Source organism: Salvelinus namaycush, chromosome 29 (assembly GCF_016432855.1).
Source record: "Salvelinus namaycush isolate Seneca chromosome 29, SaNama_1.0, whole genome shotgun sequence".
NCBI classification, from domain to species: Eukaryota; Metazoa; Chordata; class Actinopteri; order Salmoniformes; family Salmonidae; genus Salvelinus; species Salvelinus namaycush.
In genome coordinates this window covers 7357997-7382315 of record NC_052335.1, presented here as the reverse complement: position 1 = coordinate 7382315, position 24319 = coordinate 7357997, and the positions used below count along the sequence as shown (strand labels likewise).

Genomic DNA, 24319 nt, shown 5'->3' with positions numbered 1-24319 from the left:
GATAGGCGACGTTGTTGCCGGTAATGTCTGGTGAGGACCTGCCTTACAACAGGCCTACAAGCCCTCAGTCCAGCCTCTCTCAGCCTATTACGGACAGTCTGAGCACTGATGGAGGGATTGTGCGTTCCTGGTGTAACTCGGGCAGTTGTTGTTGCCATCCTGTACCTGTCCCGCAGGTGTGATGTTCGGATGTACCGATCCTGTGCAGATGTTGTTACACGTGGTCTGCTACTGCGAGGACGATCAGCTGTCCATACTGTCTCCATGTAGCGCTGTCTTAGGCGTCTCACAGTACAGACATTGCAATTTATTGCCCTGGCCACATCTGCAGTCCTCATGCCTCCTTGCAGCATGCATAAGGCACGTTCACGCAGATGAGCAGGGACCCTGGGCATCTTTCTTTTGGTGTTTTTCAGAGTCAGTAGAAAGGCCTCTTTAGTGTCCTAAGTTTTCATAACTGTGACCTTAATTGCCTACCGTCTGTAAGCTGTTAGTGTCTTAATGACCGTTCCACAGGTGCATGTTCATTGTTAATTGTTTGTGGTTCATTGAACAAGCATGGGAAACAGCGTTTAAACCCTTTACAGAAGATCTGTGAAGTTATTTGGATTTTAACGAATTATCTTTGAAAGACAGGGTCCTGAAAAAGGGACGTTTCTTTTTTTGCTGAGTTTATATATATATATATATATATATATACAGTTTAAGTCGGAAGTTTACATACAGTTTGGACACGTCTACTCATTCAAGGGTTTTTCTTTATTTGTACTATTTTCTACATTGTAGAATAATATTGAAGACATCAACACTATGAAATAACACATGGAATCATGTGCTAACCAAAATAGTGTTAAATAAATCAAAATATATTTTATATTTCAGATTCTTCAAAGTAGCCACCCTTTGCCTTGATGACAGCTTTGCACACTCTTGGCATTCTCTCAACCAGCTTCATGAGGTAGTCACCAGGAATTATTTTCCAACAGTCTTGAAAGAGTTTCCACATATGCTGAGCACTTGTTGGCTGCTTTCCTTCACTCTGCGGTCCAACTCATCCCAAACCATCTCAATTGGGGTGAGGTCGGGTGATTGTGGAGGCCAGGTCATCTGATGCAGCACTCCATCACTCTCCAGATGGGATGGTTTATCGCTGCAGAATGCAATGGTAGGCATGCTGGTTAAGTGTGCTTTGAATTCTAAATATATCACTGACAGTGTCACTAGCAAAGCACCCCCACACATCACACCTCCTCCTCCATGCACCCTACTCTGCGTCTCACAATATACAATTATGTATCATAATTATGAAACGCCCCCATCGCATTCATCTTACTAATGAGACCTTCTAATGGCCCACCAGATACTGAATCCTGGGCCGTTTCCAAATGGCACACTATTCCCTATATAGGCGGTAGGCAAGGTGAAAAATATTCTGATGTGTCCTTGAGCAAGTCACTTAACCCAAATTTGCTCCAGGGGCAGCGTACTACTCTGGCTGACCCTGTAAAGCAACACATTTCTCTGCAACTATCATGTGTATGTGACAACAACAAACACCTTATTTATTTTTTTTGGGGGGGGGGACTGGTCAAAAGTGGTGCACTACGTAGGTAAGGGTGCCATTTGGGACGCAGTCGTGCTTAAAAAATGTAAATGAATAAACGTTCACGTGACTACAAAAGATACATAACTGTAAAGATGGATGGTATAGTCAAATATGTGTCTTATTTACATGTATAATGTCAGTCACAGTATACATATACTGGGTATTGTTAACATTACATATACTGTTCAATTTACATACAGTATTTATTTCATGTTCATACATCATTTGGTTGCATATTATGTTGTTGTTATATGTCAGTGTGGGTATAACGATATTGTTGTCTTTGGCCTGGTGAATCTGACCGACAGATGAAGACAGACATATACTGTAGTAGCAGGTGTGTGTCTATATAGACAAAGCCATTGACCGACAAGAGCAATAAAGATCCATCATGAGTAATCACAGAGAATACAAAGGGAGTTTTAATACTACATGCGTTTTGAGGACGTCAATCTCACAATTGAATCTATTGTGTCGTTCAGAGAAGGTATTTATTAATTAATTTCAGCGATTTGATGTGTGCATCGCTATAAAAATACAGAAGCAAACAAAAAAACATTTGTATGTCATTTTTTGTTTGAGTGTTATTACTATCATATTCATATTTGTATCATTATTATTTTACCATTAATAAACCACACGGGGAGATTAAACAAACACAATACAGTCCTCTTATAAAAGTAATGTCTCTCAGAAATACGAGTTTTTGTTTTGCTTTTTTTCCCCCCCAGAGCATCCAAAACCTATGATACAGTGCCCAACTAGTCACCAACCTTTCAGCACATATTTAATATCTTCACTGAACTGCATATTCATTTAGAAAAAAACAGGTCCTCATTTTTTCATGATAATCTCTTCACGTGAAGATCATTTTGCATTATTGTACAATGGTCACAGTCTGTAAATATATGTTCATATAAATAGTGGAACTGTTGCAAACTTGCAGGAGAGTATGGATCGTTTAACTGTGTCATAATACTGAGCATGAGTGAACAAAACATTAGGAACACCTGCTCTTTCCATGACATAGACTGACCAGGTGAATCCAGGTGAAAGCTATGATCCCTTATTCATGTCACTTGTTAAATCCACTTCAATCAGTGTAGGTGAAGGGGAGGAGACAGGTTAAAGAAGGATTTTTAAGCCTTGAGACATGGATTGTGTATGTGTGCCATTCAGAGGATGAATGGGTAAAACAAAAGATTTGAACGGAGTATGGTAGTAGTTGCCAGGCGCACCGGTTTGAGTGTGTTAAGAACGGCAGCACTGCTGGGGTTTTCACGCTCAACAGTTTCCCGTGTGTATCAAGAATGGTCCACCACCAAAGGACATCCGCCAACTTGACACAACTGTGGAAAGCATTGGAGTCAACATTGGTCAGCCTCCTTGAGGAACGCTTTCAACACCTTGCAGAGTCCATGCCCTGATGAATTGAGGCTGTTCTGTGGGCAAAATGAGGTGCAACTCAATATTAAGAAGGTGTTCTTAATGTTTTGTACACTCAGTGTATATATTTTTAAGACCGCTTTTATGTATAAGACAAAAAAATTAACCAGTTGTCATGCAGAACGCACAATTTACATCTCTTGGAATGCAAAGTCTATTACAGCGAATCTAGTTGCACATTGTCTGAACAGTAATGAACCAAAGACAGTGATTGTACTTAAGTGCTTTTTGAATTTACTATAATTTGTAATCATCGTATTTTTTCCCTCTTCTTCATTCGTCATGACAACATCAAAATAAGGAACAGGACAGTAGCTGATGGAATGACACAGTTTTACTAAGACGATACTGAGATACTGAAAAGGAAAACAGCTTGTATAGCATTCCTATTATATTTTTCATCCGGCAGTGTACCTTTATACAGTATATACAGGTATCTGTCAGAATAAAGGACACGCCAACATAAAGTATCATAGTAGGGCATTGGGCCACCACAAGCCACCAGCACATTTTCAGTTTGCCTTGGCATAGATTCTACAAGTGTCTGGAACTCTATTGGAGGGATGCGACACCATTCTTCCGCAAGAAATTCCATAATTTGTTGTTTTGTTGATGGTGGTGGAAAACGCTGTCCATGGCGCCACTCCAGAATCTCCCGTCAGTGTTCAATTGGGTTGAGAACTGGTGACTGAGATGGCCATGGCATATGGTTTATTTCATTTTTATGCTCATCAAACCGTTCAGTGACCACCTGGGCCCTGTGGATGGGGGCATTGTCATCCTGAAAGAGACCACTCCCATCACGACAGAAATGCTTCAGCATAGGTTGAAGGTGATCGCTCAGAATGGCTGTGTATTTATTGGTGCTTACCTTGCCCTCGAAGAGGTTGAATGGACCTAAATCAGGCCAGGAAAATGCACTCACACCAAAACAGAGCCACCAGAACCCTAATCTACTCAAGTGTTTTCTTTATTTTGGCAGTTACCTGTATTTACTATATTTGATAAAGAGAATATAAACTTCACAAGTGAACTAGAGCCATCGAGTCAGCACTGTATGCACCTTTGGAAAGAATGATACAGAGGATAAGAAATATTTCATTTCACGAGGACAATCATTGAAAAAGCCAGACAAACGATACACAGAACAACATTTACAATGTGGGGAGGTGATATGTGCACATGTGCAAACCTGGAAGGTAAATACCATGACAATAAATTGCGATTAGGGGAAAAGCAACATGCTCTGGGAGCTTAGCCACTGCCCAGCATCTTAGTGGCCCGCTGGTTGGCTTCGTCAATCCTGGTCTTGTTAGAATCAGCCTGGAAAAGGAAAGGAAAGGAAAGGAAAACACAAGTTATTTGTGGTCCTGTTTGTTTTCTCTTGGAACATTTTGCAGATAATATACGTAGATAACGGCACTTTGAGATGTGAGGCTATTGAGTCTCGGTTGTCATGTGATGTCAACTCCTAATAATAGCATATATACAATGAAAGACCAATAGAGGACTAATACAGACGTGGACATCGATTAAGGCAGGCCTCGTACTTCTCTGATTCAGAGGAGTTGGGTTAAATGCGGAAGACACATTTCAGTTGAATTCATTCAGTCGTGCAACTGACTAGGTATCCCCTTTCCCTTCCTTTCCCCAACAGAGGACGAATAGAGGACCAATAGAGGACCAACACAGGGCCGATACAGGACCAATAGAGGACCAATAGAGGACCAATAGAGGACCAATAGAGGACCAACACAGGGCCAATACAGGACCAATAGAGGACCAATAGAGGACTAAGAGCAGTACCTTCTCCATGATCCTGTCGATCTGTCGATTCTGGGTGTCGATCTCATTGCCCATATCCAGGGCCATGTGGCGCAGGTTACCGATGATGCCTCCCACCTGCTCCAGGTTCTCATCCATCTCATTTTCCCGGGCATCATCTGTTACCCTGTGGTTTAGGAACTGAATTAGGGTTGCATGCACCCAAACAAACACGCAGTCATACACGCTCGCTCGCTCGCACACACACACACACACTTGTTTTTCTATCCTTGTGCGGACGTAAAATGTATTTCCATTCAAAATCCAATTTTCCCTAACGCCTAACCCTAATTGTAACCCTAACCACAAACCTAACCCCTAAGGTTAAAATACCCTTTGTCCTCGCTGGGACTTGGGAAATGTCCTCACGAAGGATAATTTTCCATCTTTTACTATCCTTGTGGGGACTTTTGGGGATTTCAGGTACCCACAAGGACAGAAGAACAAAACCACACACTACATATTGAATAATATAATTCATAAAGGTAGCCATACATATTTCACCTTTGATTTCTCCTCCTTTGGGGACCTTCGACTCCTATCAAACTCTCCGTTCCATACAGCTCCCCCAAACCCAAACAACTGAATATCCCTGCCCCCTACATTAACCACCAACCCACCCACCAACCCACCCGGTCCCACCACGGCCCCCTCCTCACCTGCCCCCTACATTAACCACCAACCCACCCGGTCCCTCCACGGCCCCCTCCTCACCTGCCCCCTACATTAACCACCAACCCACCCGGTCCCTCCAAGGCCCCCTCCCTCACCTGCCCCCTACATTAACCACCAACCCACCCGGTCCCTCCACGGCCCCCCTCCCTCACCTGCCCCCTACATTAACCACCAACCCACCCGGTCCCTCCACGGCCCCCCTCCCTCACCTGCCCCCTACATTAACCACCAACCCACCCGGTCCCTCCACGGCACCCCTCCCTCACCTGCCCCCAACATTAACCACCAACCCACCCGGTCCCTCCACGGCCCCCCTCCCTCACCTGCCCCCTACATTAACCACCAACCCACCCGGTCCCTCCAAGGCCCCCTCCCTCACCTGCCCCCTACATTAACCACCAACCCACCCGGTCCCTCCACGGCCCCCCTCCCTCACCTGCCCCCTACATTAACCACCAACCCACCCGGTCCCTCCACGGCCCCCCTCCCTCACCTGCCCCCTACATTAACCACCAACCCACCCTGTCCCTCCACAGCCCCCTCCCTCACCTGCGAACAAATCCTCCACTGATGGCCATCTGTTCACGTTCGTCCACCACACGGGCAGGCTGGCTGGCCACCACCCCATCCTGGTTGTTCCCCCAAGCCTTGCTGCCGCCACTCTTCATCCTGGGGGGGGGGGGGGGGTCGAGGAAGAGGAGGGTGAAGCTTAATCAGGACTAGATATATTATCTATCAGGTGTAGCTGTTTCATCATGATTTAATCCGCCACATAGAAATATGAGAAACAAGTCAAAGACTAGAGACTAACCAAGCAAAGCAGAGAAAGCAGGCATGGGTTTGGTCATTCCTTCATTCTCTAGTCTTAACATTGTTAGTGTGATGCGATGTCATATCTCAATGGCATATAACACACTGTACTCAGGCTTAGTATGTTTAGTATGCAAGTTTAGTATGCTGAGACACATACCTTTTCCCAGCTGAAAAATTTGACCTCTTAAGTATTTACATGCATTTTGTAAACAACAGTTGGGATAACTCATTTTTTACCACCCTCCTCCACCCACCCCAAAGCATTCCTTCACATTGAAATGCCCCCCCCCCCCCTCCTCACAATGGTATGACCCAGGTTGCATCTGAAATGCCACCCTATTCCCAACACACATCCACTACTTCTGGGAATAGGGTTGCATTTAAGACGCAGCCTCAGTGTGGCTATATGTGACACAGAACAGAGAGACAAGGGCTTGGCAGACAGACAACATAGAATAAAAGGACTGGACTCCCACAGTGTTTGGGGAAGAACTGGAAAAGAAAACAAAGCGGAGGGACATAACAAGAGTACACTTCTTTTCTAATGTCAACTATTTTGTTCACTTTGTGAATCTATCTAGGGTAGGTTATTTTGGGGTGGTTAATTTGGGGCGGCAGGTAACCTAGTGGTTAGAACGTTTGGGCCAGTAACCGAAAGGTTGCTGGATCGAATCCCCGAGCTGACAAGGTATAAATCTGTCGTTCTGCTCCTGAACAAGGCAGTTAACCCAGTTTTCCCCGGTAGGCCATCGTTGTAAATAAGAATTTGTTCTTAACTGACTGCCTAGTTAAATAAAAAATAATAGGTAGTGTTAAAGGGATACTTTGGGATGTTGGCAATGACTGGATGTCTATGGTATCTACTAGCATGCTAGCAGTTACCATAGACTTCCAGTCATTGTGCTAATGCTAGTTAGCATTTGAACTAATGTTCGTTAGCAACTTCATTCAAACTGCACACAGAGGCATACAAATGGCATCCACGAGTTGGATATGACTCTGGGGAAGTAGATGATCAAATCAGGAAGTATCCCTTTAAGGTCGATCAGTGAATAGTGCATTATTAAGGCCTTCTTAGTCAAATGATGGGGTGGTTTGACAAAATGTTGGCCTCCTCTATTTCAGGTGGTAAGTAATATTTATGCAGTACCTGCAGTACCTGCCCTTTATAAATAAAATGTAATATTATTATTAGTAGGTTAATTATTAGCAGGTTAACCAAGATGAATTTAAAACAAATGATGTAGCTGTATCTAGATTTGTTATGTACTGTGTCAGACAGAGATCTAAACATGACAGGCAGCTTCTATTGTGGCATAGACCCTGGGTGAGTCTATGCTTCAGGCTCCCTTTAATGAGTCTATAAGTACACTGCAGTAGTCAAGATATTTACCACCATCACAAATTGTCTGTCTGTGTGAAATGTATGTCATACTGTATTTTGTATGCAATTATTCATTTTAATAACATTCAACATGGAGCATAAGAGGACCCTGAGTTATAATGTCTATCTTGACTTATCTTTCTTCCCTCTCCCTAAAACTATGTCTGTCTTTCCTCTAAGTAACCAAATGGCTCGGTTGGATTAAGACTTTCTGTAACCTCGAAGCTCGAGGATGGTAGATATTTCTTGTTTTATCAGACGATGGAGAAGATGGCTGATTCTGAGCCCTCCCGCTGAGCTAGTATTTATAGAAATGGACTGAGGCGATGATTACAAAGACCACTGTGGTAAACACACACAGCCAGGCACACTGGTTAACTCTCCTCTCCTCCTACATTCACTTGACTCAGTTATCTTATACAATTTGTTTTACATGCAACAGTTAGGTTATCCAATTCTTTCGACGTGCCATTTGCAACTTTCTCTATCACTCTCTCGTTTTATGAGGTAAAAATGTGTTTGTTTTTTGTGAGAAACTCCCAAATCCCTGATCAGAGTGAATCTGTTTTAGTAACACATACCGTATACCCTCCATGGACTTAGAACTCTACCTACTGTACTTGGATATGATGTCAATCAGACAACAAGAGAGACACCTCATCAGGGTTAACTAACTCTTTTGATCCACTGGCTGATAAAACATTTAGTCCCTATAGTCCTACTAGTGAAGAAGATTCATTTAATATGATTGGAGGAGGAATAGAGACCAGCAATACAGGTTAAATCCAGTGGATCGAGTTCTTGTCTCCAGTATAGATCTAGATATCTAGAATGTAGCCCTGGGTTTCAGTCAACAGGGTATCTTGCCCACAGTATATATGATCTGGCTGACCTAGATCTGAGCTGCTTCCCTGGGGCTGCATGGGAAGAAGATGGCACACAGTTACCACAGTGCTCTGTGGAAGTGGAAGTGGTGGTAGGCCACTGCATAGGCAATGCAGCGTGGTATCCACTCGTTTTTAGAATAATAATTTGGTTTTAGTAGCCTATTATAACCTGTTTGCGTCTCTCTCTTCCTATACAAGCACTTTGAGGTATGTATGAAGTGTATGAAGTGCCGGGACCAAGAGACTGAAAAACAGCTTCTATCTCAAGGCCATCAGACTGTTAAATAGCCATCACTAGCACATTAGAGGCTCGTGCCTATATACATAGACTTGAAATAACTGGCCACTTTAATAAATGGAACACTAGTCACTTTAATAATGTTTACATATTTTGCACTACTCATCTCATATGTATATACAGTATAATTCTATTCTATTCTACTGTACCTTAGTCTATGTCGCTCTGGCATTGCTCATCCATATATTTATATATTCTTAATTCCATTCCTTTACTTAGATTTGTGTGCATTGGGTATATGCTGTGAAACTGTTAGATATTACTTCACTGTTGTTACATATTACTTCTTAGATATTACTGCACTGTTGTTACATATTACTTGTTAGATATTACTGCACTGTTGTTAGATATTACTTGTTAGATATTACTGCACTGTTGTTAGATATTACTTGTTAGATATTACTGCACTGTCAGAGCTAGAAACACAATAATTTTGCTACATCCGCAATAACATCTGCTAAACACGTGTATGTGACCAATAGCAATTGATTTGATTAAAAAATGAATGTTATTTTATGTTTATTATAATTATGACAATTACTGATGATCCCTTATTCTCATTTTTCCAGTCACTACCATAAGTGGCAAATTAATGGGACCCAATTTAGCACCCAATTATATGACAAATAACAGGAGTTCATCATGAACATCATCAGCATCATTTTTTCAACATGTGTACCATTAATATGAGTTGCATCATCAGCATGCATGGCATTCGATGGACATGCTCTCCAGTCATTCCAGTCAGTAGTCATTCGTGGGTTGGGTGTGCAGAGTACACAGTTGCAGGGAGAGAGACAGAGATCTGTCTGCATGACGTGCAATTACTGATCTATTCTGCAGATCTCAGGTTGTTTGGGTGTCTGACCATGTGGTATTTACATGCAGACGAAGAAAAGTGACAAGCAGTCATGGAATCTTATAGTGGCTTAGATAGAAACTATAGTGCCTATGAAAGTAATAGTAACTATAGTGGCTATGGAAGTAATAGTAACTATAGTGGCTATGAAAGTAATAGTAACAATAGTGGCTATGAAAGTAATAGTGGCTACTACAGTGGCTATGATAGTCTGGCAAGAGGAGGGAGGAGAATGGTGCTGTTCTATACACTCGGACTGTCATGTAAGCGTGCTGACGATACGTTTGCTTGGACTAGAAGGGAGCTTGGAGAATGGCACTTAGAATATGGTGTTTGGAGAAGGGTGCCTGGAGAAGGGTGCTTGGAGAAGGGTGCTTGGAGGAGGGTGCCTGGAGAAGCCCCTGCTGATGAGTTTTGGCCTGATCTAAGTGGAGGAGATGTTGGTTTGTTGATGGATAGGAGTCAAGACTTGGTAGGTTGGTGTGTTCAGGGGCCATAGAAAGTCTGTCCTGTCTGTCTAGCATTAATAGTTAGGGGCAGCAAGTGTTTGGACATTTGTGGGCAGTATTCAGCTTGGCTATTATGCTGTTGAGGGGAACTCCAATATAGTCTACATGCTGTATAAGCTAACACTGCATTGTTAAGGGGTTGAAAACCTCCATACACTCTTCTCACACCTTTGTTGATTGTTGGTTGTGACAGATGGGCCTGTGGGGAGCTCCCGAGCCAAGTCTGTGGATTCCACAAAATATTCTGGGATACGTCTAGAGGCCTGTCCAGGTTTATTACCAGAGTGAGACCCATGAGGACCTGAGGCTCCTGTCAGTCACCACTGTCTGTGTGTGCATGTGTGTGTGTGTGCAGAACGTGTGTGTGACATCATGTCGTGTGTGTATGTGTGCACATATATTACCAGTCAAAAGTTTTGACACACCTACTCATTCAAGGGTTTTTCTTTATTTTTACTATTTTCTGCATTGTAGAATAATAGTGAAGACATCAAAACTATGAAATAACACATATGGAATCATGTAGTAACCAAAAAAGTGTTAAACAAATCAAAATATGTTTTCGATTTTAGATTCTTCAAAGTAGCCATACTTTGCGTTGATGAAAGCTTTGCACACTCTTGGCATTCTCTCAACCAGCTTCATGAGGTAGTCACCTGGAATGCTTCCCAACAGTCTTGAAAGAGTTCCCACATATGCTGAGCACTTGTTGGCTTCTTTTCCTCCACTCTGCGGTCCAACTCATCCCAAACCATCTCAATTGGGTTGAGGTCGGGTGATTGTGGAGGCCAGGTCATTTGATGCAGCACTCCAACACTCTCCTTCTTGGTCAAATAATCCTTACACAGCTTGGAGGTGTGTTGGGTCATTGTCCTGTTGAAAACAAATGATAGTCCCACTAAGCGCAAACCAGATGGGATGGCGTATCGCTGCAGAATGCTGTGTTAGCCATGCTGATTGATTGTGCCTTGAATTCTAAATAAATCCCAGATGGTGTCACCAGCTAAGCACCCCCACACCATCACACCTCCTCCTCCATGCTTCACGGTGAGAACCACACGTGCAGATATAATCCATTCACCTACTCTACATCTCACAAAGACGTAGTCTGTGTCTCACTCTGCATCTCACAAAAATCTCATATTTGGACTCATCAGACCAAAGGACAGATTTCCACCGGTCTAATGTCCATTGCTCGTGTTTTTTGGTCCAAACAAGTCTCTTATTCTTATTGGTGTCCTTTAGTAGTTGTTTCTTTGCAGCAATTCGACCATGAAGGCCTGATTCACGCAGTCTCCTCTGAACAGATGATGTTGAGATGTGTCTGTTACTTGAACTCTGTGTAGCATTTATTTGGGCTGCAATCTGAGGTGCAGTTAACTTCTTCGGGGTAGGGGGCAGCAATTTCACTTTTGGATAAATAGCATGACCAAATTAAACTGCCTGCTACTCATCCCCAGAATATAAGATATGCATATTATTAGTAGATTTGGATAGAAAACACTCTGAAGTTTCTAAAACTGTTTGAATCATGTCTGTGAGTATAACAGAACTTATGTAGCAGGCAAAACCCAGAGGACAAACCATTCAGAAATTTTATTTTTTTGAGGTCACTGTCTTCTCAATTAGTTTTCATTGGGACACCAGATTTCTAAGGGACTTGTTTGCAGTTCCTACAACTTCCACTGGATGTCACCAGTCTTTGGAAATTGGTTGAGGTTATTCCTTTGTGTAATGAAGAAGTACGGCCATCGTAAATGAGGGTCACTTGAAGTAAATTGAGAGAGGCACATTACCAAAAAAGTTGCGTCAGTTTGTTTTCTTTTTGTATTGAACACAGATCATCCCGTCTTCAAATGGATCGATTATTAACGTTTAAAAATACTTAACGTTGTATTACAAAAGTAGTTTGAAATGTTTTGGTAAAGTTTACATGTAACTTTTGATATATTTTGTAGTGACGTTGCGCAAGTTGGAAGCTGTGTTTTTCTGGATGAAACGCGCCAAATAAATTTACATTTTGGATATATACCGACGGAATTAATCGAACAAAAGGACAATTTGTGATGTTTATGGGACATATTGGAGTGCCAACAAAAGAATTTCGTCAAAGGTAAGGCATGAATTATATTTTTATTTCTGCGTTTTGTGTCGTGCCTGCAGTGTTGAAATATGCTACTCTCTTTGTTTACTGTTGTGCTATCATCAGATAATAGCATCTTATGCTTTCGCCGAAAAGCCTTTTTGAAATCTGACATGTTGGCTGGATTCACAACGAGTGTAGCTTTAATTTGGTATCTTACATGTGTGATTTAATGAAAGTTTGATTTTTATATCATTTTATTTGAATATGGCGCTCTGTATTTTCCCTGGCTATTGGCCAGGTGGGACGATTGCGTCCCACCTACCCCAGAGAGGTTAATTGCCGATTTCTGAGGCTGGTAAGTCTAATGAACGTATCCTCTGCAGCAAAGGTAACTCTGGGTCTTCCTTTCCTGTGGCGGTCTTCATGAGAGCCGGTTTCATCATAGCGCTTCATGGTTTTTGCGACTGCACTTGAAGAAACTTTCAAAGTTCTTGAAATTTTCCGGATTGAATGACCTTCATGTGTTAAAGTAATGATGGACTGTCGTTTCTCTTTGCTTATTTGAGCTGCTCTTGCCAAAATATGGAATTGGTCTTTAACCAAATAGGGATATCTTCAACTGATTGGCTAAAACGCATTAAGAAGGAAAGAAATTCCACAAATTAACTTTTAACAAGGCACACCTGTTAATTGAAATGCATTCCAGGTACCTCATGAAGCTGGTTGAGAGAATGCCAAGAGTGTGCAAAGCTGTCATTAAGGCAAATGGTGGCTACTTTGAAGAATCTCAAATATAAAATAAGTGTAACACTTTTTTTGGTTACTACATGATTCCATGTGTGTTATTTCATCGTTTTGATGTCTTCACTATTATTCTACAATGTCGAAAATAGTAACAATAAAGAAAAACCCTGGAATGAGTAGGTGTGTCCAAACTTTTGAATGGTACTGTATGTATGTGTGAATGTGTGTCAAGATGTCTTACGAGAGGATCAGAGGATTGAGGGAAGGAGTCAGTCTGGTTAGAGCTTGAGCAGACTAACGCACTACTGGCCACTATGACGTCACTTCTACCTTGGTTAATGGCAGGCAGGCAGGCAGGCAAGCATCACCTACTTGTTACATGGGCAGGAGCAAATACCACAGAATTTTCCTAGATCGTTCAAATTCTTTTCTGCATCCTTCATGTCCTTATTGATTTGGTCCATTCCCTCTTCGATGCGCTCCAGTTGCTCTGATTAAACACAAGTCATTTATCCCCCCACAGAACGAAGCACGTGAGAAGGAAAGGAAAGGAAAGGAAAGGAAAGAAAGGAAGGAAGGAGGAGAGAAGACAAAGAAGAGAAGACAACAGATTCAGACACTCACTGTGACGAAAGGGGAAAAAAATGGACGCCACCACAAGTGAAGAACCTTTGGGCTCGTTGGGTCAGTACCTACTTGTTACAGGGACATATGATAAGACCACAGCATTTCCCTAAATCTTTTAAACTTTTCTCGGCCTCCTTCATGTCTTGGTTGATATGGTTCATGCCATCTTCAACACGGTCCAGTTGTTCTGGTCAGGACAAAGGGATGACAGCAGTGGAATGAATTTTATTGACTATTTGACAGAAAAATATGAGTCATGAGCAGCACTGAGCTGTGTACGATATGATATAATCTATATGAGTTTCTATTGAGTGCATGCATCTTCACGCCAGAGAGTACTGGATACTGAGACTGTCAGTTTCAATATATTCTTTTGAATTTCATTTTACAGAAGCCTTTTAGTGTTGAAAGTACGCAAAACAAAATATTTGTGGTTTATTACTCATTGGCGAGGGGATTTTTTTTTTTAAATCTAAAGATATCATCATCAACGGTTTTCCATGGCTGTAGCATCACGGAAACCTGGGGCAAATCTGAAATCCTACCGATCCTATACTACAGTATCATTCCCCTCGGAGATGAGCTGTTCATGGGCAGTGTGGACATTGCGTCAAGGCATGAACATGGTAGCTGGATGGATGTTATTGGTGTGATGTCGGGCAGGGTTGGGGTCAATTCATTTATCAATACAGGCAATTCAGCAGAAAGTTTATCATGAATTAAAATGGACCATCTTTTATATGAGGATTTCTCAACTCAGACATTGCATTTCAATTAATTCCCTGCAGTGAATGAATTGAAAACAAAATGTGTGGAAGGGGATTAATGATACCGGGTAGGTAGGTGGGTGGATGGACAACTCTGATGTTGTGGTTTAGGAGGTTGCGTAGAAATTACGTGCAGCATATGTGTTATAGTAAGATGAGGTTGGAAAGTGGAGTAGAGTAGGTCAGGAATGCAGTCAAGGCTAAGCCAATTGATAAAGTCCACCTTTGTAAAATCCCCGGCATGCTTTTATACACACGTACTGTAGAAACAACTAAGTCATGTGACCTTTACTTGAACAGCGGCGACTAAGAGGAACGTCAAATGGAAATAAGGTGATGTTGAACGGGTATTTTTTTTCGCTCAGTATCAACATAATCAATTTCTTTGTTCACAAACCCTATATTTTTCGTCCCTTTTTAATTTATTTAATTCTGTGACTGATTCAAGCCTTGTGTACTGCATCAGTCCAGGCTTCTCCATTATGGCACTGTCAATAAGCAGAAGTCAGAGAGCAGCTAAGCAGGCTTATGGCCACCTCAGCGACCAGCCAGCAGTCTAAACTGGCTTTGTGGAGGCAGCGCTGGACGGATGGACTGCAGAAGGAAGGGATGAGTGGATAGAGGGATGATGATAGAGGAATGAGCAGATGACTTTGAGAGTGTAATTAAGGTCCTCGGTCAGGGGGATTTCCCCAAAAGGAACGGATTACTGATTACAGCCAATCAGAAGACTGGATTGAGGCTAATGCCTTCCGGCAAGACAATTATGTCCTCTAATCAATCCCTCCAAGCACAACAAACCAGTAGTAATGCCAGGGTTTAGGCCCTGTAATTATTTTCTCTAAATAACATTTGTTATTGGTCATTATCAGGTGTAAATCATGTCATCAGGTGTAAATCATTCTTTGTTGTTTTTTTGTGGAATTGGCCACTTAATGGATACGAGCAAGTGCACAGGAGACAATTCAACCATCAAGAAAATCTCTGTTTGTTTACATGGGTATCTAAAATATTGCTATCTGAGTGTTTTTGTACCTTCATCCATATATCTGTCTATTTCAATGTACAAAGCACTTGAAAATAACTCACGTTGAAATATAAAGCAGAGTCTGTCATTCTAGCTAACCACTTCAAAGCATGCACTGTTAAGTTATTCATAGCAAAACATCAGATGCAAGGCGGGGCACGAAGTCCCATTGGTTTTCCCTTCCAGAAGGCATCCAACACTTACCTCCTTGCTCGTCCAACATAACCAAAGTCCTGATACCAGCATCCTTACTCTACTCCCCGAATAACCGCGGAGAAGAAGGAAAAGATGAAAGGAAGGAAATAAAGAGAAAGAGAGAGGTAGGATCAGTAAGGGAGTATACAGAATCCATATAGATTGGAGATTAGAGGGCAACAAGGCAACATGATTGAAAAACAGGACGGCACCATCAGAAAAAAAAACACCTCACGCTTTAGACAAAGTTAGATCAAGGTCTTGCGATTTTCTCAACCAAAAAATGTCACAATAGGGGTAACATTGTCCGAATCGCAACAGCCTGATAACATTAGCATATTCGTATAGTTTCATATTCGTATAGGAAGAGGACATCAACGTTTGGGGCGAGCAATAAGCAGCCACTGCAGTGTGTAAATATTTGTTATATTTTTTGTCATTTAGTCGACACTCTTATCCAGAGCAATTAGGGGATTTGAACCAGCAACCTTCTGGTTATTGGGCCAACAAGCTTAACCGCTAGGCTACCTGCCACCCTACAATTTATTCTGTAAATTAGCATTCCGTAAAAAAGGACTCCCAGGGGGTTCTAATCAAACACGATCCCCATAATGCACTGCACTGAACCCTTCAGCTCTGCTCCACACTAACACCGTATGCAAACCACATAGATGGAGATAGATACACCTTGATTCCATCATTATGTATTTGGAAATGCAGTTGCTTGTTTGTTTGCATGAAAAATAAAATGTTCTCACCTATTTGTTATGATGATAGAGAGAGAGAGACAACAACTCAAATCAAATAGAATCTGTGCTCCAACCCAGTGTGGTGATGCACTCTTATCGCCGAGCAATTATCACACATAATCATCTGATTAATCATAGCTGACTAATGTGTCCCTCTATTCCTCTCTCTCTCATCCTTTATAGTTCCCTCTCTCCACTATCCTTCTTTTTCTCCTCTTAAGTCTTCCCTTTCACCAGACAGCCCCCCTCCCTCTATCTTCACCGACGCTCGTCTGTTTGTCACGTCCGAGGTGCTGGTTTCTTTCTCTCCATCTCTTCCTCTCTACACTTCTCTCCCCCTCTCTTCCTCCAGTATTGACAGGGAGGTGCTGTGCTGTTCGGTGAGATATGCGAACTGATGATCAACATGACCGTGAGATATGCAACACAAGGCTGTCCAATCAGAGACATCATGGCCCTTCCCCAACAGCTGTCAATGCTCTCTCTCTCTCTCTCTCTCTCTCTCTCTCTCTCTCTCTCTCTCTCTCTCTCTCTCTCTCTCTCTCTCTCTCTCTCTCTCTCTCTCTCTCTCTCTCTCTCTCTCTCTCTCTCTCTCTCTCTCTCTCTCTCTCTCTCTCTCTCTCTCTCTCTCTCTCTCTCTCTCTCTCTCTCTCTCTCTCTCTCTCTCTCTCTCTCTCTCTCTCTCTCGCTTCTGATCTCTCTCCACTCTTCCTACCAAGATAACAATTCAACTCTCAACAGTGTTCATTTAACACTGTCTTAGTGGGACTCATACATACACTGTGAAAGTTATACATTTAACACTCTCTGAGTAAAATGTGCACCAGTGAATATGCTGTGCCAGGCAGATCTGTACATGTGAGAACACACAGTGCATGTCTTACCCATGTCAAAACCATGCACTGTTCTGAGGCAGATACTGTAGAGTACACTAAGAGCTGTGACACAGCTTGCATTGTATTCTGGCTTGGCGTTGTGAACACTGTAAGTATGAATGGTGTCTTTCTCTTACCTCTTCCACCAGCTGTAGCATACGACGAGTGCTCTCGAGCGACTGTGGACAGAAAGGAGAAGAAAGTTAGAATTGGAAAGCATGAGAAGACATGACAGATATGAGTGGAGACAGAGATGTAGGTTGACAAAGCTCCATATGGTCTAGACCTCACTGGAATCGATAACCAATACAATCAACATGATACTACAAATCGACATGATAATAATTTGGAAAGTTAATGAATTATCTGTAATTTCATACATATTCCATTGATAAGAAAATGTAAATATAATGTGTATCAGTAGGTTGAATGGCGGACATAGAACTCTGATGTAACTACCCGCCAAAAGGAGTCAGTCAGTTATAATATATGTTTTCTTTAGAGGCACAGAAACCATCACAACTATACTGTGGAAACAATACATTTCAAGATTTGGAAGTATTAAAGAACTTGTACTGTAAATGTATTTTAATTCAAATAAGATTTTTTTTTAAACAGTGCTTCTAATTTTTTGTATCATTCAAAGCGATATAAACCCTGTTTTTAAATAACTGCATAATGTCTGCTTTGATAGTGTAACGTTTGTCGTCGGAAGGAGACCAAGGTGCAGCGTAGTAGGCGTACATGCTTTTATTAAAATGTTCCACCAAGAAAAAACAATAAACAATACAACGAACGAAAAGCTTCGTCGTGCAAACTACGTGCACTCAAACAAAGACAAGATCCCACACTGAAGGAGGGAAAAAGGGATGCCTAAGTATGATCCCCAATCAGAGACAATGAAAGACAGCTGCCTCTGATTGGGAACCACACTCGGCCAAACACAAAGAAATAGAGAACATAGAATGCCCACCCCAAATCACACCCTGACCTAACCAAATAGAGAAATAAAACGGCTCTCTAAGGTCAGGGCGTGACAGATAGCTTAGGATCCCAGACCCCTTCTCATCCTCTACAATTGATGGCCAGCTAACGAGCTAGCGAACATTAGCGACATGTTCCAATTTTCTCTCTAAATAGAGAACATTAAGTGTGTGGCTATGAGGCTCAGGCTGTACTGAGGCTGTGAGGTTTCTGTGTGAGTTGTGATATCTTATCCCTCTTGCATGATATCTCATCCGCACACACACACACACACACACACACACACACACACACACACACACACACACACACACACACACACACACACACACACACACACACACACACACACACACACACACACATTAGCCTCTCATCTCCTCCTACCACCACCACCCCCCATAGAGAGAAGAAACTTATAGGAACCCCCATTTTGTGTTTCCCGGTTGTGTTTGCATGTGCGTGTGTTTTGTATTCTGCTCAGCTGTGAGTGTGAGCCATTCTTGTCGTGATGTGTGTTTTGTCCTATATTTTTATTTAATTGTATAATTAAAAAAAAATCCCAGCCCCCGTCCCCGCAGGAGGCCTTTTGCCTTTTGGCAGGCCGCCATTGTAAATAAGAATTTGTTCTTAACTGACTTACCTAGTTAAATAAAGGATAAATAAACATTTCAAAATACCAACTTTTCAAATACTCAAGGTAGTCTATTGTAGTTTATATAGAATTTCAACTAAAAGGCAACCATTTTTTTTAAATATTCAAGTACAGGTCTCAGAAAACCAAATCATATTTTAAAGTATTTTGAATACTTCTCAGAAAACCAAATATTTGAAGGTAATTGAATATATGCAAGTTATAAAATAATATACAGTATATTTATTTTATGGGATGCCAAATATTTGATGAAGAACCAAAAACTACAACAGTTAGTTGAATTAGTCTAAATATATGATCATAAGCACATGGTTTGGAGGGCTCTTAGATATGAATAATAATATAGCCTATAGCCTAGAATTAATTACATGAGGGACATGGAATCAATTCAACATTAGAGTAGACCACTTTTGCAGCTTCAAAATAATGAACAAATCATAGTTACAACTATAATTATCCTAGGTTTGGCACACACATAAATTAACACTTATCCACACGCACGCACGCACGCACGCACGCACGCACGCACACACACACACAGAACTGAACCAGGTGGACTCTCCCTCCACCTGACACACAGACCCTGGCATTGCACAGTCGGAGCCAGGAGCTGTAAGCACGAGGCTGGGCCATCAGCATGTTACCCTCCCTGTGCATCTGCCCTGCTAGTACTCTACAGGAGCTGTAAGCACGAGGCTGGGCCATCAGCATGTTACCCTCCCTGTGCATCTGCCCTGCTAGTCCTCTACAGGAGCTGTAAGCACGAGGCTGGGCCATCAGCATGTTACCCTCCCTGTGCATCTGCCCTGCTAGTCCTCTACAGGAGCTGTAAGCCCGAGGCTGGGCCATCAGCATGTTACCCTCCCTGTGCATCTGCCCTGCTAGTCCTCTACAGGAGCTGTAAGCACGAGGCTGGGCCATCAGCATGTTACCCTCCCTGTGCATCTGCCCTGCTAGTACTCTACAGGAGCTGTAAGCACGAGGCTGGGCCATCAGCATGTTACCCTCCCTGTGCATCTGCCCTGCTAGTCCTCTACAGGAGCTGTAAGCACGAGGCTGGGCCATCAGCATGTTACCCTCCCTGTGCATCTGCCCTGCTAGTCCTCTACAGGAGCTGTAAGCCCGAGGCTGGGCCATCAGCATGTTACCCTCCCTGTGCATCTGCCCTGCTAGTCCTCTACAGGAGCTGTAAGCACGAGGCTGGGCCATCAGCATGTTACCCTCCCTGTGCATCTGTCCTGCTAGTCCTCTACAGGAGCTGGCTGCTGCTGACAGGAGGAAGTCATCTAGTGGGCTTGATTGTGATACAATGTGTGATACTGTAAAATGTATTTAAAAAAACAAACAAGTTGACTGGATCTGTTTTAGTTGATTTTATGTCAAGAGGAGAGTGAGGAATTCATATTTCCTCAATGCTACAGCTAAAACATACAGATGTTTTCATTCTATAGCTAAAACATACAGATGTTTTCATTCTATAGTTAAAACATACAGATGGTTTTGAAGTGTAGTTGCATATGCCTAAATTTGGATGATTTTCTGTGTAAGCATGAGTGTCTCTCAGGCGTCTAAAAATCTGTTGGAAATGTGGTATACAGTAGCATGGGTTGGGGCTGTGCTGCTCACCTCATCTCCAAGCTGGTCGGCGCGTTGCTGCATATCCGACAGCTCATTGCGCATGTCCAAGTCTTCAGCCATGGCTACTGGCTGTGCGTGGTGGAGCTGGTCTCCAACGGGGAAGAGTAGGTTCTAATGGGAGGCCGGGGATAGGCTAGAGGAGGAAGGGAGATACAAAACAACAGCCATTAGCATGCTAAGCTAAATAATATCCTTTAGCACAATAAGCTTAGCAACAGTCTTTAGCACTGTAAGCTAAACAATAGTCTTTAGCCCGCTAAGCTAACCGACATAACGTAGCATGCTAAGCTACCTTTAGCATGCTAAGCTAAGCCAAGCCAAACAAGTATGTTCTCAAAGCTAAGGCTACGTTTCAACGTCCATACTAGAATACCACAGAATACATGTTAAAAACACTTGAGTGTACAAAACATAAGGAACACCTTCCTAATATTGAGTTGCACCTCCTTTTGCTCCTTTTGAACAGCCTCAAAACATTTGGGCATGGACTCTACAAGGTGTCCAAAGCGTTCCATGTTGTCTCCAATGCTCCCCACAGTTGTCTCAAGTTGGCTGGATGTCCTTTGGTGGTGGACCATTCTTGATAGTACACACGGGAAACTGTTGAGCGTGAAAAAAAACAGCTGCGTTGCAGTTCTTGACACACTCAACCCAGTGCACCTGGCACCTACTACCATACCCCGTTCAAAGGCACTTAAATATTTTGTCTTGCCCATTCACTCTCTGAATGGCACGCATACACAGTCCATGTCTCAATTGTCTCAAGGCTTAAAAAGTCTTCTTTAACCTGTCTCTTCCCATTCATCTACGCTGATTGAAGTGGATTTAATAAGGGATCATAGCTTTCACCTGGATTCACCTGGGCAGTCTGTCATGGAAAAACCTCATGTTTTGTTCATTCAGTTTTATGCTTCAGTGCACTGCCAGTGTGGATATATCAGTCTTTTTGGGAAGGGTGCTACATCATGGATTTTTATGAGATGTGTTTTTGCCCAATGTCACAGTAATACTGTGAATCTACCCAGTTCCCCCCCCCCCCCCCCAAAACAAATATTTTTGTTTGATCTCATACGCAGTATTTTCTTGGATCTCAAGTGAATGAACGGCAGTCTCTTTCCAGCTGCAGTTAGAACCCAGTATAATAGAGGATTACGACAGCGTTTGTTCCACTCAATGAAAGGGAAGCGGAGCCATTGATGTTTGTAGAAGCATGGCAGTCTTAGAGAGTCGTGTCGATGGAATAGTGTGGATTAGCTAGCTAGCACACCAGACGTAAACGTTCTGCTGCAAGCGTGTGCCGTGTTCTCCTGTAGACAAGCGTCATGAGAGTTTCAATCATACACCAGACAGTGGTTTGATCCTTCCTCAGCAGCGCCGACCCACATTCACTAAGGGAATGATGACATTAATTGATTAACTTGCTGTAGCTCAGTTGGTAGAGCATGACTCCTGCAACACCAGAATAGTGGGTTTGATTCCCAGGACCACCCATAGATTAAACATGTATGCATACATGACTGTTTGTCACTTTGGATAAAAGTCTGCAAAATGGCATATACTATCATAATAATACAAAAGAAGGGCAATCATAATGGTATGCATGCAGCATGTCACCCTGCATCCCACTGCTGGCTTGCCTCTGTGGGATGCAGGGTGGTCCCTGGATGAGAGACCAGATGCTGCTGGAAGTGGTGTTGGAGGGCCAGATGGGGGCACTCTTCCCTCTGGTCTAATGAGATCCCAGGGCATTGAAGGGGACATTGCCCTGCGACATGTGCCAAAATCTTTTTAAACCTCAAATACACTACAATTTTGAAACGTCCTGCATTGCAGGAAAGCTCTCCTACTACAGGGTGATCAAATTAAGATCCTACATCTGTAGCTGATGTGTGGTGAGCGTTCTGGCACAAAATGGTTGGCGTGGATCACCCAGGTGGGTGCCACACATTGGCGGTGGATGACGTGAGTTTCCCCCTATTTCGTAAAGCGCTATATACTGTAAATCCAATCAATTATGCCACAACATATAGGTACTTAATTTGAGACAGTTTGCTCCAGCAGGAAAATAATCCTGCAGCAACAGGACATTTTTCATAAGGGAAAATCAAGTCTGAAATTTCAAAGTGAAATTCAGAAAATTCAGAAACATATTTAAAGTTCTAATGAAGCAATTTTGATCTCAATATAAAATAATTTATGGGTAGCAATTAAATACCTTACTGTGATTTCTCAAGCAAAAATGTTACTAGGACTGTCTGGGAGTGGTCTGAGTGTGGAGGGGAAAACTGAAAACTAGCTGGTATTGGCAGAGAGGCTTGGAACTCTCTTGGTCTATTAGCTAATTCACCCCCTGGTGATGTCACCAGGCAGTCCAACATTTCATCTGACTAAAACAGGCTAAAATTTCCAGCAGTCTTTTTTAAACAGCTCTTACACTAAAAGGGCATTACTATAATTTTTACAATTTCACAGTATTATTCCAACCTCATAGGGTGGAAATATATATATAAAACTCAGGTTTTTGACATCACTGTCACACACAAGTTTTACATTTCATGAATTGTAGAAAAGTTATCCTGCAACAGGGTGATCAAATTAAGATCCTACGTCTGTACCCTTCACAGGTTCTGTTGATTACTATAATATATCATCTCTACAAGGGTAACCTAACAACATTAAAATATTCAATGTTAAAGTTATGTGTATTACTGTGCAATATTGTGTGCCAGAGAGTGTATCATTGTTTGTGACTAAGGAGTGAGAAGGACATCTACAGATGTAGGATCTTAATTTGAGACAGTTTGCTACAGCAGGAAAATAATTCTACAGCAACAGGAAATGTGAATTATGTGGATTATAATTAATTGACATTTTGTAGGAGCTGATACATTTTCCATTAAGGAAAATCAAGTCATTCATTTTGAAGTGGAAATGACAATCTTTAGAAGCCTTTTTAAAACTCAAATACACTGCTGTACAGGACTACTTTCTTATGTCAATCTCACTGGCACCTACAGTTTAAAAAAGTGTTGATAAGGGACAGAATGCGTCGGACTATCATATAGTTGCCATACACTCTTACGGAATTTCCACGTTGGCGAGGATATTAGAAATTTTATCAAAGCCAACTGGATGACAACTTTACATTTTCCTACATAACATACAGTGCCGGTCAAAAGTTTGGACATACCGACTCATTCAAGGGTTTTTCTTTACTTTGACTATTTTCTACTTTGTAAAATAATAGTGAAGACATCAAAATTATGAAAAAACACATATGGATTTATGTAGTAACCAAAAAAGTGTTAAACAAATTGTTAAACAGATTCTTCAAAGTAGCCACCCTTTGCCTTGATGACAGCTTTGCACACTCTTGGCATTCTCTCAAACAGCTTCATGAGGTAGTCACCTGGAATGCATTTCAATTAACAGTTGTGCCTTGTTGAAAGTTAATTTGTGGAATTTCTTTCCTTCTTAATGCGTTTGAGCCAATCAGTTCTGTTGTGACAAGGTAGGGTTGATATACAAGATATCCCTATTTGGTAAAAGACCAAGTCCATATTATGTCAAGAACAATTCAAATAAGCAAAGAGAAACAACAGTCCATCATTACTTTAAGACATGAAGGTCAGTCAAAATTGCAATACATTTTTAAGTTTCTTCAAGTGCAG

The 24319-nt window shown here is 42.0% G+C and overlaps 1 protein-coding gene across 2 annotated transcripts; it reads right to left on the bottom strand.

The window, feature by feature from the left end:
• Positions 1-4306: 4306 nt before the first annotated feature.
• Positions 4307-20708, bottom strand: LOC120024504 (synaptosomal-associated protein 25-A). Of its 2 annotated transcripts, none has more exons than XM_038968771.1 (7): positions 20637-20708; positions 17509-17550; positions 15757-15805; positions 13828-13945; positions 6101-6220; positions 4859-5003; positions 4307-4375 (listed from the first exon to the last, which is right to left on the bottom strand). In XM_038968771.1, the coding sequence occupies exons 1-7, from the start codon at positions 20706-20708 to the stop codon at positions 4307-4309; spliced, it is 615 nt and encodes a 204-aa protein (XP_038824699.1). The 2 variants fall into 2 exon arrangements, with proteins under 2 accessions (XP_038824699.1, XP_038824698.1); XM_038968770.1 differs by lacking the exon at positions 13828-13945 and adding an exon at positions 13504-13621.
• Between the last annotated feature and the right edge of the window lie 3611 nt (positions 20709-24319).

Coding starts and splice junctions, on each gene's coding strand:
- LOC120024504 (XM_038968771.1), bottom strand. CDS start 20,708: ATGGCTGAAGACTTGGACATGCGCAATGAGCTGTCGGATATGCAGCAA. Junction 5,004..6,100: donor AGTGGAGGATTTGTTCGCAG/GTGAGGGAGGGG, acceptor CCTAAACCACAG/GGTAACAGATGATGCCCGGG. Junction 4,376..4,858: donor TCGACAGGATCATGGAGAAG/GTACTGCTCTTA, acceptor TTCCTTTTCCAG/GCTGATTCTAACAAGACCAG.